We start from the raw sequence: 17280 nt of genomic DNA on the forward strand, positions 1-17280 counted from the left end.
GGCCTGGGCACTAATGACAGCAAAGACAGAGCTTGCTCACATCGTCAGAACGCAATGTGCTACAGTCCTGCACGCGGTGCCTCACAGGTGACGCTGTATGTTTCACAGGGGAGGGACTGAAGTTCACAGGGGGTAAGTGGCTTGTCAAAGACTATAGGGCTCAGATGTGACCTCCTGAGGGCTGAAATCCAGGGCCATCTGACTGCAAGCCAATGTCGGGGAATGAAGCAAGTTGCTCAAGTTGGTGAGGGCCATGTCACAAGGGACGTCTGTCATTTCAGGCTGTCTGGTAACATTGCCTGCTTTTCCTTTGGAGAACCACCCTCCCCTCACTCTCAGCACCTGTTTGCTAGGTGGGCTGACTCCATGCCTCAGCTGCTAGGAGAGCATATGACTCAAGTCTGGCCAATGACAGCCCTGAATCTCCCTGACCCCAGCGATGGTTCAGGGGAAAGCAGGGAACCCACATGAAGCCAATCAGAGGCTGGAATTTTGCAGGAACTACTGAGGGAAAGAGGCTCACTTTCCAGTGGGCGTGCGGGACAGAATGGGAAGGTTGGAACTGCGGGTCTTGACCTCCTCCACTCCAGGTCCAAGAAACACAGGGTCCTGGCACGGCCCACAACCCTGGGACAAGAGAGCCTCACCCTGACAGAGAGATGCCGAAGACAAGTTCAGACAGGTGTGCTGGAAGGTGCCAGCTGAGCAGTCACCTCCGTCCTGCCCTGCAACAGCCCCAGCTGCCCCATGGGGGCAGCAGAGCAAACAACAAAACCTGGGCTCACCTGGGCCTGACCAGGGGGCTCACAACCAGTAAATCAGAGCCAAGTGTCTGTCCTTCTGTGGGACTTGTCCTGAGCCACCTCCTAGACCTCAGACCACAAAAGACGGCACTTGCATGTAGCTGCGTTCATTCGTCCATTCAGGAAACGTTTATTGAGGGCCTGCACTGTGCTGCCCACTTCAAATGGCTTTAATTCTCATGGGGACCAAGGGGACAGAGGAATGGAGGGAGGAGGAGCAGAGAGCAAAGACGGGGGCTGGTCGAGGCTCATGGGGACCAAGGAAACAGAGGAACAGAGGGAGGAGGAGCAGAGATGAAGATGGGGGCCAGTCAAGGCTGGGTCAGGGAACCCCCACCCTCAGGGGTCTGGTCCTGCAGAAGCCCAGGACCCAAGCTGCTCATCCCAGCTGGACACCCCTGGCAACACCCATGATGCCCACTCTAAGGGCATTTTCAACACTGCCCTGCTGGGAAAAGGGCTTTTACACTCAACTAAGAGTTGGAAGAGGCAAGAAGGGGAAAGGGCCCCAGAGCAAACCCCTGGGATGACAAGAGCTGGAGAGCAGCCTTCCTGGACCACTTAGGAGAGGCACCACGAGCTTCCCAAGCCCCTACTTGTCTTTGAATCCTTAACTGGAAGAAGGTAGATCAGACAAGCCTTTTAAGTAAGACCAGAATCCCTCACTGCTTTGTGAACTCTGCCTTCCAAGGTTAACAGGAAAGGGCCCACTGGGTTGGTCTTCACAGTAGCAAGAAGGGGGAGTCAGCAGGTGGCACCCCACACATTCCCCCCAAAGCCAGAAGAGGGAGGAGGGCCTAAGGGTCACAGAAGACAAAGGCAACTTGAAAGAGGCAGACAAGGACCAGCCAGGGGATGACCAGCTCTGCCTCAGGCCAGCACCCATGGGCAGGAACCAGCTCTCCTACCAGCATCCATGGAGCCCACAGACCCAAGGGGGTCCCCCTCGGGGACAGAGCCTTGGGAATGGGGTCTTCAAGGAAAGATCCAAGGGATCAGCCCAGGGGCTCTGGCAGCTTCTGCCCAGCCAGAGCAGCACCCCAGCCCCCTGCTCAGCCCCTCCCAACAAGCCAGCGCCTTCCTGCCATTTCCAAAGCACAAGGTGGCCTCTTCAAGTCCCCACCCTGGTGAACAGACAGGACAGGGAAGGTATAGAGAAGGCGAGAGAGTAGATGGAGGGTGCTGAGAGATGGCGTGACTCCCATCTAAGAATGCCTTTTTAATACACTCTGAAAATCATACACAGGAATCTGTGTTTAAGGGACTCTCAGGCAGTACGGAGAGACAGAAATATTTCTGGGGCAGAAAATAGGAAGCTGGTGGTGGGTCCCAAAAGGAAAATGAACCAGTGTACTCTGGGCCTCAAAAGGAAGCAAGGCAGGAGGTCTACAGGAAAGGTGGCACCTGCCACATGGGGCAGCCACCTGGCCACAGGGAGGAAGGGGGGTGCACAGCGCCACAGAAAAGCCAAATAGCTGGGGGAGAGGGGGGTCGTTGCAACTCAGAGTGGACCACAGAATGACCCTTAATGGTAGAGGCAGCTTTGGTCAGGAGCAAGAGTGACAGTCCGCAAGAACTGCGGGGTTGGGGAGCCTCCAGGAGGGCTGTGGAGGTGCTCATGCCCAGCCTGGGTCTCTGATGGCTGCCCAGCAACCACTCCCAGCACCAACAGGGATGGAGAGAACAGCAGCCCTGATATTTCAGATCCCTGAAAGAGCCTCCTGTCCCAGGCAGACAAAGCAAGGCCAGATAAAGAACAGAGAGGTGGACAGGGGAAGACAGGAGGGGGGACCACGAACAAGTGAGGGATGGGACAGAACGGGCCATGGAGGGAGAACAAAAGGAACTGTGGATGAACAAGAGGAAGAATACAAGGGGGGCCATGGACGTGGGACAGGACCCTCCCCACACTGCCCTGCTCACCGAGCTGCCGCGATGGGCGACTTCTTGGCAGGGTCCAGCAGGCCGCCCAGGCCGCCAGCCGGCTCCTCCCCGAGGGAGCGTGTATCTTTGTTCAGCTGCTGCAGACGGGAGCTGAGTTCACTGATCACAGTTGGTTTGTCGTCTTCGGGCCCGGGGAGCCCCCGGCTCTCCACGGGGTCCCCCCACAGCTTGGACCTTCTCTGGAAGAGGTAGCGAGGGCGAGCAGGCCCGGCGGCAGAGGCCAACCCAGCAGAGGCATGGTGCTGCTGGGCCATGAGCTCGCTGTCCGAGGACTGCTTCAGCAGTGGGTCCCTGAAGGTCACCGGCCCCTTCCCCAGCGGGGACTTGAGCTTGGGCTTGGGAGGCACTGGTGGCTTCTCGAGTAGAAAAGTGTGTCCGTCAGCGAAGGAGGTGTGAGTGTCGGTGAGTTCCCCGCTCTCAGAGCTCAGGGTGGACATGCTGGACACTGTGGAGATAGTGCTCGTGGTCTCCAGGTGGGGGTCGCTAGAGCTGCGTGTGTCGGCCTCCTCCACCCCTGAGTCTGCAGCAGACTCGGGGGCGGGGGGCGGCTCGCTGCTCGGCTTCCCTGAGGCCGGGCCTGGCACCGTGGTGGGTGAGGGACCTGGGCCAGGAAGTGGGGTGGCCAGCAGGACCCCATTGGCAAACTCTTCGGGGGGTGGCACCAGACCAATGCGGGCCAGCTCCTCTCTGGTCTCCTCGTCACTGGAGGACAGCTGGGCGGGCGGCAGGTTCACAGCAAATACCAGCTCTGGCTCCTCCTCTGAGCTGCCCTGCCCTGGCCCAGAGTCTGTCGGGGTGCTGCCAGGGGGCTGGGCCCGGGGGCTAGGCAGGGGCTCTGCCACTACTGCTGACTGCGTGGGGGCCGGGGCCAGCTCTGGGGTGCCCGGGTGCTCCTCTTCAGCCCCCAGCCCACTGGGCTCCTGCCCATTGCTGGTGGCATGCACTACAATAAGGCCTGCTGGCCGCTGCAGGGACGTGTCCAGGACGCTGAGGATCATGGACTTCTTGTCCTCAGGTGACTTCCGCTCCTCCCGAGGAGCTTTCTCCGGCTCCCTGCGAGCAGGCACTGGAACCCAGGCTGGGCTCCTCGGGGAGAATGCTGGAGAGGCCAGGGCTCCTCGCTCAGAGTCGCGGGCCTGGACATCCACAAACAGGGGCCCAGGGCGGTCTGTGTCAGGGCTGTGCACAGGCGTGGGGGACCGGGAGGGTGCCTGGGAGGCCAGAGCCCGCTCGCGGGCAGCCAGGGCAAGGGCCAGGGGCGAGCTGGGGTCCAGGGGTTTGCCGGTGAGCGGGTGGATGAAGGTGGAGCCCGAAGGCCCAAGGCTCAGGCCGCTGACCAATGGCTTCAGAGCAGAGACAGGAGAGGGCAGCAGCAGGTCTCGGCCAGGGGTGGCGCCAGGCCCCAGAAGGCGCTCGTCGATGGAGCGGGAGGGCTGCAGGGAGGGCAGATCCGAGCTTGGGGAGCTGCCCTCGATGGCTCCCACCGACAGGAACACGGTGGAGCGGCGCCGCTCCTCCAGCCGTCGGTCCTTGCCCGGGCCTGGGCCGCCGAATGCGAGCCCGGGGCCGTCCCCAGGGCCATAGTCGAGTCCGCTCGGACGAGGCCCGCGGTGTGTCGGGGAGGGCTCGCGAGCAAAGCTGCCGCCGCCGGGCCCAGGGCTGCCCACTGCCAGGGCCGCACGCTCCTGAGCATCCTCCACCTGCAGCTGCTTCACCAGCGGGCTCTTACGGCGCTGAGGCTTGGATGGCGCGAAGAGGCTGGCGCTGAAGGCGCCCAGGTTGGCGTAGGGACTGTCGGGGCCTGGCGGCCGCGGCCGGCGCTTTGGGCGCTCTGGCGGGGTAGCCGCTGGCGGGGGCCGAGGGGCGTCGCCCGCCTCGGGCGCCGAGTCCTGCAGGATGATCATGGAGCGCGCGCGCTTCTGCCGCTCGGGGTAGGGCAGCGGCCCCAGGGGCGCGGCGGAATCATACAGGCCCGTGGCCCCCGCGCCCAGGCGCGCCTCTAGGCCGGGTTTGAAGCTCGAGCGCACAGTGTCGTAGGCGCGGCTCGGCGGAGGCGGCGGCGAGAAGGCGGGGGGCGGCCCGGAGTCGAAGTAGTAGGCAGTGGGCGGGGGCGGCGGCGCGGTCTGCGGCGGGGGCGGGATGCCGCGGCCCTCGCGGGCAGTATCCTGCATCGAAGTGCTCCGCGGGAAGCGGCCCTCCAGCAGGGACGCCAGCTTCTCATCCTCGCCTGCGGACAGAGGGGCCTGGTGAGACCGGCCAGGGCGCTGGAAGCCAGTGCCCTCGAGGAGGAGGCCCCTCTGGACCCGGGCGCCCGCCCCTCGCAGAGGCTGGCCCTGCCCTGACGCCACCCCAGGGCAGCCACGGTCCCATACGCAAGGGTTGTAAGGATGCCCCTTAGAAAATGACGGCAGGCGCTAGCCCGCCAGACAGGACGGGGTCAGGGCCGGCTCGGGGTTAGAGAGCAGGGAGACAGGGGAGCTCAGAGCAGGGGATGTGAGCAAGGCCCCTAGTCTGGGCTTGTCCCTGGACCCCCCAGGCTCGGTACCCCAGGCCCAGTGCTGGGTCAGGAGGGCTCTTTCGAAGATGAGAGAGAGGCATTGGTTCAGATATAGGGTAGAGGAAGGCCCCACCAGCAGACGCTCTGAGAAGGGACCCAAACCTTGACTACCAGGGTTGTGGCCAAGACATGGAGAAGGCCCAAAGAAGACACCCCCAAGAGGGTAGGGGCAGCCCCCACAGTGCTCAGGACAGAACTGCAGGGAAGAACTAGGAGCGAGTGGTGCAGGGCATTCCACCCGACCAAACAAGGCCACATCTCAGAGCCACCAGCAGCGGAACAAGTAGGTGTCACTGGGCGGCCCAGGTGGCAACCAGAAGTGGAAGGGAGATGATCAGAACTGAGAGGGATGCTCTCCCAGAGCAGGAGTGATACACTGACTGTACACAGGGTGCAGCAGGGCTGTTGCCAGTGGAGCCATGCCTTATGGCAGAAAGAGAGCTGACGCCCAGGTGGGGAGGTGCTTTGTGAAGAGAAGCCGCCAGAGGCTCCACCCCAGAGCCTGGTGTGGACTGGACTGGACAGGGAGAGGCTGCCAGGTCACTGCTGTAACCCTAGTCGCTGAAATTCAATAAGGTTGCATGGGAGGGAGGGAGGATTAAAATGGAATTGCAGGCTGAGCACCTGAGACATACTTTAGTTTTACTCTGAATTGGCTGTGTGACCCCAGGCTAGGCCCTGAGCCCCTCGGAGCGTCAGTTCTCTCATGGGCAACACAGGCTTAAAAAGAACTCCATTCTGCCTGCCTCACGCAGACATCGTTAGGAGCTGTGCAAGAGCAGGGCTGGAGTGTTCAGGGTGCTCATCGTCCTGCTACCTGGCTAGAACCTGGCAGGACCTCCCAAATGTCCTTGTGGACATCATGCTACAGGTGTGTTCAGTTAGGCTGTGGGTGTTAGCCCGGTCCAAGGAAAGTGGATGAATGGCTCCTCCATGTTGACACACACAGGTCTCTGGTGGAGTGCCTGGGGCATCTACACCTGGTCTCACTCTGGTCTTGGTCACATTTTTATGAACTCACTATGTTGCAGACTGCCTGTTCCCAACCACCTCCTCCTTCAGTGACCACGGTGCTCTCACCAGGCTTCCCACACTGCACTGTTTGCATCTTGTCCTGCATAACAGCTCTTGTAATCCCCAGGCACAGCAAGGGTGGGCTTTTGTGTAAAGACTTAGGCTTGAATTCTAGCTCTGCCAGTTACTATCTGACGTTCCTTAACCTCTTAGCACTTCACTTTCCTCATCTCAGGAGAAAGGTCCCCCCCCGTTGTGGGACTGTGTGAACTGGAGCCATTTAAAGCATACAGCACAGGGTAAGCACGTAGAAGCAGCCCAGGAAAGCAGCTGAGGTCATGGTCATCCTCATTTCTAGGTCTGCCTTCCACCCCCACCACTGGACACATAATCTGTTCCAAGTCCGTGCTGGGTCTCCTCCTTGCTGCGTATTTTGTGCAGCATACAAACACGCACTGAACACCCCAAGCCTGTGCGTGAGACAGAGCTATGCAGGAAAAGCTAGTGCTCTGAGGGGATATAGGGAGCTTGGCATGCCAAGTTCTAACTTAGGGTAAAGACAGGTCCCTCGCCTCAGGATGAAACGAAGAATCTGTCCTGATCCCACCTGGGGTGGGGCTGGGGCCCTCTGTCCACATAACAGCAGCGAGCATTTCTCAAGCACTACTGTATGCCAGCCTCCAAATGCAGAACCTACGTCCACTAACAACACAAGCAGTCGCTGCTGAGCTCGGCACTCAGCCTGTGAGTATAGCCCACTAGGTGGGCCTCAGAGTGGCCTTGAAGGTTAAGTCCTAGATGGTCCCAATGTTTATGAATCAGGACCCTGAGCTTTCAAGGATTCAATCATGTCACACAGCCAAGACAAGGTGGGGAGCCCCGGGAGTCTGACACCTCAACTAACGTTCATGTTGCAACGAGCAGCAGGCCAGGGCAAGGGGAATTAGAGATGAGCCCCTCCAGCTCATTCATGGACTGAGCACAGGGGAGTCCAGGAGGACTGAGCGGGGAAGAGTTGGCAATTCCCACTGAGAGGCTCACATCCTTCAGGGCAGTCACTTAGATCTGGACCTCTTCAATTAGTCCTGGGACTGGACAGAGCTGAGGGACAGGCCATCTGGGCAGTGAGGACAGGTGGAGAACAGCAGGTGCTGGTAGACTCAGGTCAGAGGGAGGGGAGACATGTGTCCCCAGATGAAGCAGGAGAGGGCTGGGGCTGGTCCCCAGGGCCCAAGACAATGAGGAGCCCACAGAGGGTCAACTGGAGGGTTATAGGGTGATAATCTACTTTGCAGAAAGCCCCCTTTGGCCAAAGGGATGGACCAGAGGGTGAAGCTGGGGCAGGAGGTCATGAGGAGACCAAAGCTGTGCTCTAGGGGCAAGACAACAAGGGCTGGGCAGGGCTGCAAGGCATGTAAGGAGGCAGACCCCTCTTAATTTGTCAGGGAGGTAAAGAATGAGGAGGAAACCACAGAGGATGCCCAGGGCTTAGGCCAGGAAGGTCTGGGAGCCAGGGGGGAGCACCTCTCAGCTCCAAGTAGCTGAAGATTCATCTGCTCTCTTCCCCACCCTCCCACTTACAGAAATGACCCATAGCAGTCCCTGAAGGACCATGCCACATGCAAAGACCTCTGTCAGCAGTTCACCTGATTATCTCCCAGAAACCCCACTCATCCTGCATGTCTAAGTTCAAACACCCCATCCAGCCTTCCAGGAGGCCCAGATGTGGTTGATGCTCCCTAGTTGGCTCCACCTGCACATGCACCTTCACTCACCATATCACTGCTGAGCTGAGCTGTCTGCAGACGTGTCACTTACCCCACCTGAGCCCCAAGACCCTGCCCAGGGTCAGCCTAGAGTGGGCATTAATCAGCAGGGGTTCCGGGGTGAATGAGAGACTGGGGTTTGGGCAGCTGGTTGGCCAGATGAGGGAAGAGAAGACAGATACGGCAGCCGTGTGACCCTGGACAAGTCATCTTACCTCTACCTCAGTTTCCCTATCTGTAACATAGAGGCACTAGTCGTGTTAACTCAGCATGGTTACAGTAGGTAGTGAATGAGCCAGTGTGCATAAAACAGAGTTGTAGTGAGTGCTGACGAGTTGTAGTGAGTGCTGACTCACTACATTTGCTCTGATGGTTGGTGTGGTGGGGTGTACATGGACAGATGAATGACAGGTGGACAGATGGACAGAAAAGTGGACAGGTCTGTGGGGGATGGACTGGTGGGCAGGTGAGGGGGGACTGGATGCCTAGAGGGATCAGCAGTGGGTGGGGCTTGTTGGATGACCCAGTCTGGGTCAAGACAGGAGATGGCCAAGTGTGGGGTCTGACAGTGGCTGGGGTGTGATGAGGCCCCAAAGAGACAGGGGCAGAAGGTAAAGAGACTAAAGACACAGCCTTGAGAGGAACCCATATTTGGTGTGGTGGAGGGGACTGAACAGGTGCAGCCTGAGAACTGAGGGGGAGCCAGGAAGTGTTGTCCTATAGCCAGGGGAGGGGAGTTTCATGGAGGACGGAGCAGAAAAATCAAATGCCAGTTAAGGTCAGTAAGAGGAGGGCTGGTCATGTGTCCACTGGGAAGAATGCCCTGGAAACCATTGGCGACCCTGGTGGGAGCAATTTCAGTTTAGGTATGGACAGAGCTAGCCTGCCCCAGGCTGAGGAGCAGGTGGTAGACAGCAGACAGCAAGTACAGGTGACTTTTGGAGAAAATTGGCTGTGAAGGAGAGGAGAGAGAGAGCAATACCTGGGGGTTGGGGGCAGGTTCAAAGGGAAGGTAGTTTTAGGATCAAAATCTCAACATGTATTCAGGCAGCAGGGGGAGCAGCCAGGACAGGAGATGGAAGACCCCAGAGACAGGGATGCTGGTGTCAGTGAGAGGTACAGGAGGGGGCTGCCCACTGGATGGGGAGCAGTGGATATGGGAGAAGCCTTCAAGGGTCTCTCTCAGCAAAGAATCTCTGGGTTGGAGGAAGGATTGACCCCTACATATGTCCACAAACAAATGAGATTCCTGGGCTGGGACCAGGGAGAGGCAGGACTCAGAGAGAAACTGGGAACCCCAGTTGAAGGGTGGGGAGAGACAAGGTCCTCTAGCCCCGCATCCCCCCCAGCCCCAGCCCCATTCTTCCCGGTGCCGTGCAGCCCCCAGCCCAGCCGTACCTACAGACTTGGTCCGTGGAATCCCCTTCCGCAAGGAGCCCGGCAGCTTCTCTGGGCCTGGGAGGCCCTGGCGCTCAAACAATGACTGTGGGAGTTGGGGGGTTATATGGAGGTTCTAGGCATTGGGGTCCCCAGTCTCCATCCAGCCCCACCCCTTCTCCTCCTAAACCTGAGATCAGATGCCTCATGCACTAATTCCAGCAGTGCTGGTGCCCGAGGTGCCTGACCCAGGAATCAGACCCAGGCCCTGCCCCAGGGAGCAAGGACACAGCCAGTGGGGCCGGCTATAGACAGTGCTGGGTGGGGTTGATGCAGACGGGGCCAGAACAGAGGCCCTGGGTTTGACCCGGGTGAAGCTAGGGGAGTGGCCCAGAGGCACCAAGTGAGAGGAGTGGGTGGGGGGAACACAGAGCGGGGGTGCTCTAGGTGGTCCTGGATGTGGCACAGAACCTGCCTGAGGCAGGAGGCACCGAAAGCCACAGCCAGGAGTGAGGGCTCAGCCTGTGTTGGACTGTGGCCGTTCTGGGGGCTGAGATGGGCCCCGGTGTCTCTGGGAGAGGCTGTAGAGTCCTTCACTCCCACCCCTGGAGAGTGGGATCAAATGATGGACCCCCACCCCAGAAAAACACACAAACACCCAGTAGGGGACATGGCACTCCGACCCCATGCCCCGCCCACCCCCCAGTGCCCTCAGCTGCCTGGCTGGCTTACGCTGATCTCAGCAGGGGTGATCCTCCGACTAGTGGGCCGCTGTTTGACAGTGGCGGCTCTTGAGTCGGCATCTGCGATGTCTGGCCTCAGTGTTGGCTCTGCGGCGGCTGCCAGGATCTCATCCAGTTTCTCTGCACAGCCAGGGAGGCACCATCTCAGCCACGTGGTCCTTGAGCCAGCTACAGCCCTCTGCAGCCCCACTGCTGTGTCCTCCCAAGGCTGATCCACCCAGTGCTTCTGACAGAGGCCACAGGGGCCCCGCCCACCTCAGGCCCCTCATTTCCCAAGGCATGCATCCCAGACCCAAGACGGGGAGGTCCCTTAACGTGCATCCCACCCAAGCCCCTCACACACCAGAACCCAGACCCTGCTCCAGCCTGGCCTCTCGATCCTCAGGGAGGCTCCAGGAGACCCCACAGACCCCACTCCAGGAAAAGCCTGACTGACTATTAGGGAGAGGACCAGGGAGGGGACAGACTTCCTGAATTTCACTGTCTCCTTTGACCTTTCCCTTTTCTCCTCAGCACATGGCATCATCATCTATCTGCCCCCACTGACCAAAAGACAAGCTGTGCCTAGTGGGACGACAGCCCTAGGACAGACCCTGATGTACAGCAGGTGTCCCAAAAGATGTGAATAAACCAAGAATGAATGAACAGCGGATACCTTCTAAAAACTGAGCTCACCGCCCCAGGCTGGGGACCTAAAAAACGGCTTTATGTGGATCGGACAGGAGCCCAAAGCACCATCATGAGTAATAGCAGCCCCACCCAGGGTGGGTGGTGCTGAGAAGAGAGGAGGATATTGAGAGGGCAGGTGCTAAAGGGGCTTCTGCCAGCCCTTCGGAAAGCAATCGGAGTCAGATAATCGAGGAGGGTAAGGAAGGCCCAGGTGGCTGATGCCTGCACAAGGCCCAGGAAGGGGGAAAGGCACCATGTGGCTCAAGCAGCATTCTTCCCAAATCCATTATAAAAGAAAAGCTTTGTTTGCTTGTTTTTATTAAAGCTATTTAATGTTTTCAGTGTCATTCCTGATTATCAACATGACTTGGAAATTTTGTCTGAGAACTATCAGCTCTGGCTGGGTGATGGGGATGGTCCACTGGGGGCCAGCACGACGGACACAGCAGGGGTTGGGGGCAGCTCCGTGTCCACCTGGCCACCACACTGACCCCTCACTCAGTAGCCCCACCTCACCCCACCCATCACTCGGGAACCAAATCCCCAAGCCCTTCTGGACATTCAGGGCTGTGCCAACCCTAGAGGACCACGTATCTGGCCACGCTTGTCCTTTCCCTCTCAAAGTGCCCGCGTTGGAGAACTTCTGTGCTCAGGCTCGACACCTCTGCCAGCACCTGCTGGCTCCACCTCTGTACCCCGCTCAGCAACTGCTGTGGGGAAGTAAACAAACTCCTCTGAGATGTCTGGTACCCAACCCAGACCAGACCCACCAAGTTCACTGACTCTGTCCTGTCTGAACCTCTTTGTGACTCAGTTTCCTAATCTGATAAAACGGGTATAAAAATGGTGCCTGCTTCAGTGTCTGTTGTGAGAATCAGCACACACATAAGTGCCGCAGCTGTGTCTGGCTCAGGGCAAGTGCCCAGGACACACTTGCTATAGCTCCTCACATCTATACCGCAACTCCCCCAAACAGCTCACAGCTCTCGGCAAAAGAGAACAAACACCCTCCCCTGTATGCCCCGGGAGTCCAGCCTGGCCCTGGATAATGCAGGAGTGCAACAAATGTTACAACTCAACAGCAAAACAGGCTCCATCTACAGACTGGCTCACTGGGTCTGTGCATGGCTCCCAGCACCACCGGGTGCCGGGGCCCAGGTGCAAACCAGGGAGGGCTCATTAGAGGGGTCCTTGTTTGTTTTTGTAATGAAGTGAATAACTCCCTTTTGAAAACTGAAATCACCATCAACACCATTTGTTAAGTCCTTGGTGATTTCCAGAGTTAGACGAGCTTTACATGAATCCTATCCTCTCATCCCACAACAACCACATGAAGAAGCTACTGTTACTGCCCTCATTTTACCCAAAAGAAACTGACGCTCTGAGAGAGATAAACTGCCCCAGATCACAGATCTAACAAGAGATCAGACTTAACTACCATGCTATCCAGAAACCGCAGACACAAAGACATGAGCGGAAAGAAAACATTTCTGCGGGACTCATGGGGCACACGCTCACCTGAGCTATGGATTTAGAGGCTGCATCTCTAGGTTCAGAAGAACTCACTCCCAGAGACCCAAAGCAGCGTGCACATGAAGTTAGCAAAGCACATATTGTTGGCCATGGGGCGATGGTGCTGGGGCCAGACGAGATTTTCAAAAGGGAAAGAATCAAGTATTCTGCAAACTACAAGCTGGTGAGGTTGAAAGCAATCTCCAACAAAATTAGAAAATATATTCTTAAATTACTTTAGACACTTAGAAATGGAAATGAAGCCCATTAGCCAGGTCTGGGGCACCGGGAACTGTTCGCTCCCAGCAGCCTCACATACACTGGCTGTCAGGATGCAATATGTGGTGCAGACACAGCTGGGTAGGCAGCTGTTTGAACAGCCAGGACCCAAGCAGGGATGAGGGGCCTGCGGGAGTGATGAATCGCCCACCACTTCCCCTGCAACTGGAAGAAGCACACAGGCCACAGCACAACACCCTAGGAACCCCACTAATGAGCTGAGGACAGAACCAACATCTTCCAGAAACAGCTTGTGTGTCCGCCTCAAAGGTGTGAAGAAGTGGCGTCAGAGGAGACCTGCCATGTTTTCAAAACCTGAAAAGACACAGAAGCAGACGCTCCACCGGCACCCGGGCAGGGGCAACAGAAGACTCAGAGGGCAAGGCTGCACACCATGCAGGAGGGCCTGGGCTGAGACAACTGTGTCCCCGGCACGGGGAAGGCCCAGTGGATCCCAGAGTAAGGGACGGTTGGGCACCAGGCACGTGGACATGTAAGTGAACACACACGCCTGAGGCCAAGCAGCCACCTCAGGCTTCCTTCTGGCCCTGACCTCTGTGCAGCAGAAAGAGGCTCCTGTCCACCCAAGAGGTGGTGGAGGCTGGCAGAGGCCAGGCCCTGGGATCTCACCAGGACCTCAGGGCCCAGGCCCAGACTCTATCCCCTGGCAGCCAGGCTGGATACACAGGACACAAAGAAAGAAGCCTCAAAAGATACAGGAGACAACTCCTGAAGCGATGAGCAGGGGGTGGTAAAGGCAATAGCCCGGGCAATGCTGAGCAGGGGAATCCCGAGCTCCCTCCCCGAGGCTGTGGGGCACAGACCCCTGCTCTGAAGGGACTGTCAGCACTGTGTGCCTGACCCCATAACAGATCAGCACAGCAATGGGATCCACACATCAGGAACAAAGAGGCCCCAGAGAAGAGACAGAAAGAAGCAACACAGGCCGGAGCTGAGCACCCGACACTCCTACCCCCACACCCCCAGGCCCAGTCACCGTGCTCCCAGAGAGAGCTCCAGAGCTAGGGACTTGGAACCCTTGCCCTCCCTAGCCTCAGACCATGGCTCGTGCTGTGGCCCCCACTGGGAGGCTCTCCCAGCTCTGCCTCACCAGGCTGCCTCCACAGCTCTCACGTCCCCCAGCTCACCTGAGCCCCCAAGGCCCATGGCTATGCCCCACTATCATGTCCCCAGATGGCCACACCCCTGGGAACTCCCCATCTGTCCTTTCCCAGGTCCTTCTACTGTGCCCCCACCAGATCCCCAGGGAGAAGACCAACAGGAGAGTACAACCCAGGCTTCCAGACCACTCTGACTTGAACTGGAACCTCCTCACACACGAGTACTTCCCCAGACAGGGGTCAGGTAGAGCTGGGCCTGGGGACACAGCAGATGACTCACCCCCCTTCCTTCTCCGAATGGAGGCTTGGAATCAAGAAACAGAGCAGATGGGGTAAGAGGCAGGCTTCTTCCCTCACACTGGGCCCAACTCCCCACTCCCATTCCCCATCTCTCCTACCCCCACCCCTCCTAAAACAAGGACCTCCCCCCACAGCCCTGGGCCTACACCTCCCTCTCAGACCCTGAGTGGCAAATCTGCCCAAATGGCAGTCAGTGCACAACTTGAAACTCAAGGTGGAAACTACCAGCAGGGATATATGCTTGTGTGTGCATACATACAGATGCACACACGCACACGTTTGTGCACATCCACTCACACGTGTGCACACATGCATGTGCATGCACAGCCAGTCACACATGCACACACATGTAGGCTTGTGCACATCCACACACTGGCATGCACAGTTGTACACATGCATGCAGACATGTACACATATGTGGAGATGTCCACACACAACTAAATCATGCTTGGTTTAGTCAAATGTTTGTTCAGAAAAAAAGGCAAAACCCCATAAAAACCAAATTTCGAGGCCATGATGGCTACAGTGGTCACCCTTGAGCATTCTGTGCAGTGTTTGCCAGATGGAGGCCAGTCAGGGACTGCAAACTGGCGTGGCACCTGTCCTGACATTGTCATCACAAAAGGAAAAGGGACCCAGAAGGTCCAGATTCCTCACAGGAAAGTGGATGAACAGGAGGGGCTCGGACCACTAGGGCTCTCCCTGTCCTGAGTCCCTACGGGCATCTGCAGCCCCAGCACATCCTTGATTCAAGCTGAGTAGACGAGCAGTGTGACCGTGAGGAGCCCCAGTGCTGAAGGGCGCGGGGGTGTCCGCCCTTCCTCCTCTTCCTCCCACTCGTCTCAGGAGGAGGGTCTCTACCCCACGCCTTCTTCTCAGTCCCATTTCTGGCAGCCACCTCCACCCTTCACTTGCAGGGCACTGCCTGTGCTCGTACCATTGCCACCAGGATGTTCTCTCCCTCCTCCTTCTCCTGTAGGACCCTGCTTCTCCCTCACACTCTGAGCAGCAAACAGCCACATGGACATGAGCTCCACCCTTGCCACTTGCTTCTTCTGTCACCTCCCATTTTCCTTTCTTTCCAAGTGTTCAGGTCATCCTCTTAATAGACTACAGGATCCTAAAGCGTTCTATCAGCTCTCAACAGTGTGACACAGAACTGACACGTTTATCTTGGCAATGAACCTTTAAAAGCACAAATGTTGGATTGTAGGTGATCCCTCAGGTACCTGGGGAAACCAAGATGCTGGCCTGGCTTTCACAAATCAGGCATTTCTACAGGGGACTGGTCAGAAGGTTAGCAAGTAGGCTGGCTTCCCAGGACAACTACTGTCTGGGGGCAGGAGTGGCTTCTCCTCCTCTGAATAGAGAAATGTAGAGTCTGGGTCCAGCTTCAACAAAAGCTGTGACTCCTCACTCAGCAGTATGGATGGAGGTTCTGTGCTAAGCCATCCCTTCATCCTCCTCTAGACTCTGCTCAGGGAAAAGCTGGTGAAAATGCTGACCTGAGGCTGCGAGAGTGAGCCCCTCCGGAAGACAAGGGTCTGTGGAGCAACCCCGTCACGCAGCAGCTGAGGAAATGCCCCAGAACAGCATAGAGAGGAAAGAGGCTCTCCTGTTCACTGGTTTCTTCAGACAGAAGCAGCCCAGAGAGCAGAAGGCAATTCTTCTGCTTCCACTGGGACCCAGATTACAGATCTCAGGCTGCCCAAGCACTTGTTCGTGCATAACTAGGAAGATCCCTTCTAAACATACAGCTGAACATGGCTATGTGACAGCCTCTAGAAGGAGGCTCCTGGGACCCACTCCCCAGAGCCTTGGTGGTGTCTACCCAGACCCAGCTGCCTACTGGTGTTGGTTTATCGACCAGTTTGGATCCTCAATCAGTGTGATGAATCAGCTCCCCATGACTAGCCCTGGCCCAGTGTGACCCTGGGGCCAGAAGTCTGCTAGCTTCTCTGCCTCACTCTTGAATGAGTGGTTTAGCTGGATATAGAATTCTAGGTGGAAAGACATTTTGACTCAAGATTTTGAGGTCCTTTTTCCATTGTCTTCTAGCATGTACTATTGCTGGGAAGTCTGCTGCCAGTCTAACCACCTCTCCTAAGTCATCTGGCTTCTTTCTCTGGGAGCTAAGATTTTCCTTTTGCCAATGGTGCTGTGAAGTCTTACTACGAAAGGTCTAGATGAAGATTTGTTTTTATTTCCCGGCTTGGGACTTACACTTCCTCAAACCGGAGTCTCACATCCTTGTTCAATTTTGGAAAATTCTTAGCCTTACTCTTCAAATGCTGCCTCTTCCCCAGTCTTTCCATTCTTTCCCTCTGGGACTCTCATTAGGCTGGGACTCTCACTTGCCCTCTGTGTCTCTCACCTGCCCTTTGATATGTGACATCTCCTTATCTTTCTGTGCTCTATTTTGAATAATTTCCTCAGACTTATCTTCTAATTCATTGTCCTTTTTTCAGCTGGGTCCAGTATATCTGGTTTATCCCAGCCATGAATGTTTTAATCTCAGTGGCTATAATTTTTGTTTCAATAAGAGTTCTTTAAGGATCCCTTCATAATCTGCTTATTCTTTTTTTGTACTGTCCTGTTCTTTCATTATGAGTTCTGTTAGTTCTCTTAAACTTAATATTTAAACACCTTATTTTATCTCTTTCATATTCTATGATTTCCAGTTCTTTGGATGTTAATTCCAGTTCTTGGGCTTGGTTCTAACTTTCTCACTTCTCATCTCTTGGCTTTGTGGAGGCATCAGAATCTCAGCCCTTTGCCCGTAGGATTTATGTCCTGTCCCAAGCCCTCACGAACCACAGAAGCATCAGCCTCCTCTCAGTCTGATTTTTCTCTTCATTTTTGAGATCTGGGGAATTCCTCTTCCTCTGTTTTGAGTTGGCTGTGTGTGTGTGCGTGTGCATGTGTGTGTGTGTGTTTTGTTTTTGCTGAGGAAGATTCGCCCTGAGCTAACATCCATACCAATCTTCCTCTTTTTTTTTTAGCCTATGGGCCACCACTACAGCATGGCCACTAACAGAGCAGTGTAGGTCCATGCCTAGGAACCAAACCCAGGCTGCCAAAGTGGAGCACGCCAAACATAACCACCAGACCACTAGGGCTGGCCCTGGCTGTGTGTTTTTTAAATTTTATTTTATTCAGAATATTTATGGGGAAGAAAATCCTGACCATATCAGC

At 56.6% G+C, this 17280-nt stretch overlaps 1 protein-coding gene across 9 annotated transcripts in view; it reads right to left on the reverse strand.

Annotated features, from left to right (window-relative positions):
• Window positions 1-17280, reverse strand: part of SHANK3 (SH3 and multiple ankyrin repeat domains 3) — a 64615-nt gene that overhangs the window by 19579 nt on the left and 27756 nt on the right. For 8 of the 9 annotated variants that reach the window (XM_070506622.1, XM_070506623.1, XM_070506630.1 and 5 more), the window contains 4 exons: window positions 14066-14089; window positions 10194-10324; window positions 9483-9567; window positions 2727-4974 (listed from right to left, as the gene is read on the reverse strand). In XM_070506622.1, the coding sequence (XP_070362723.1) occupies window positions 2727-4974; window positions 9483-9567; window positions 10194-10324; window positions 14066-14089 (2488 nt within the window). The remainder of the gene's footprint in view (window positions 1-2726; window positions 4975-9482; window positions 9568-10193; window positions 10325-14065; window positions 14090-17280) is intronic. The other variant, XM_070506624.1, reaches the window with a different exon arrangement.

This window comes from Equus asinus, chromosome 4, assembly GCF_041296235.1.
Source record: "Equus asinus isolate D_3611 breed Donkey chromosome 4, EquAss-T2T_v2, whole genome shotgun sequence".
Lineage (NCBI taxonomy): Eukaryota > Metazoa > Chordata > Mammalia > Perissodactyla > Equidae > Equus > Equus asinus.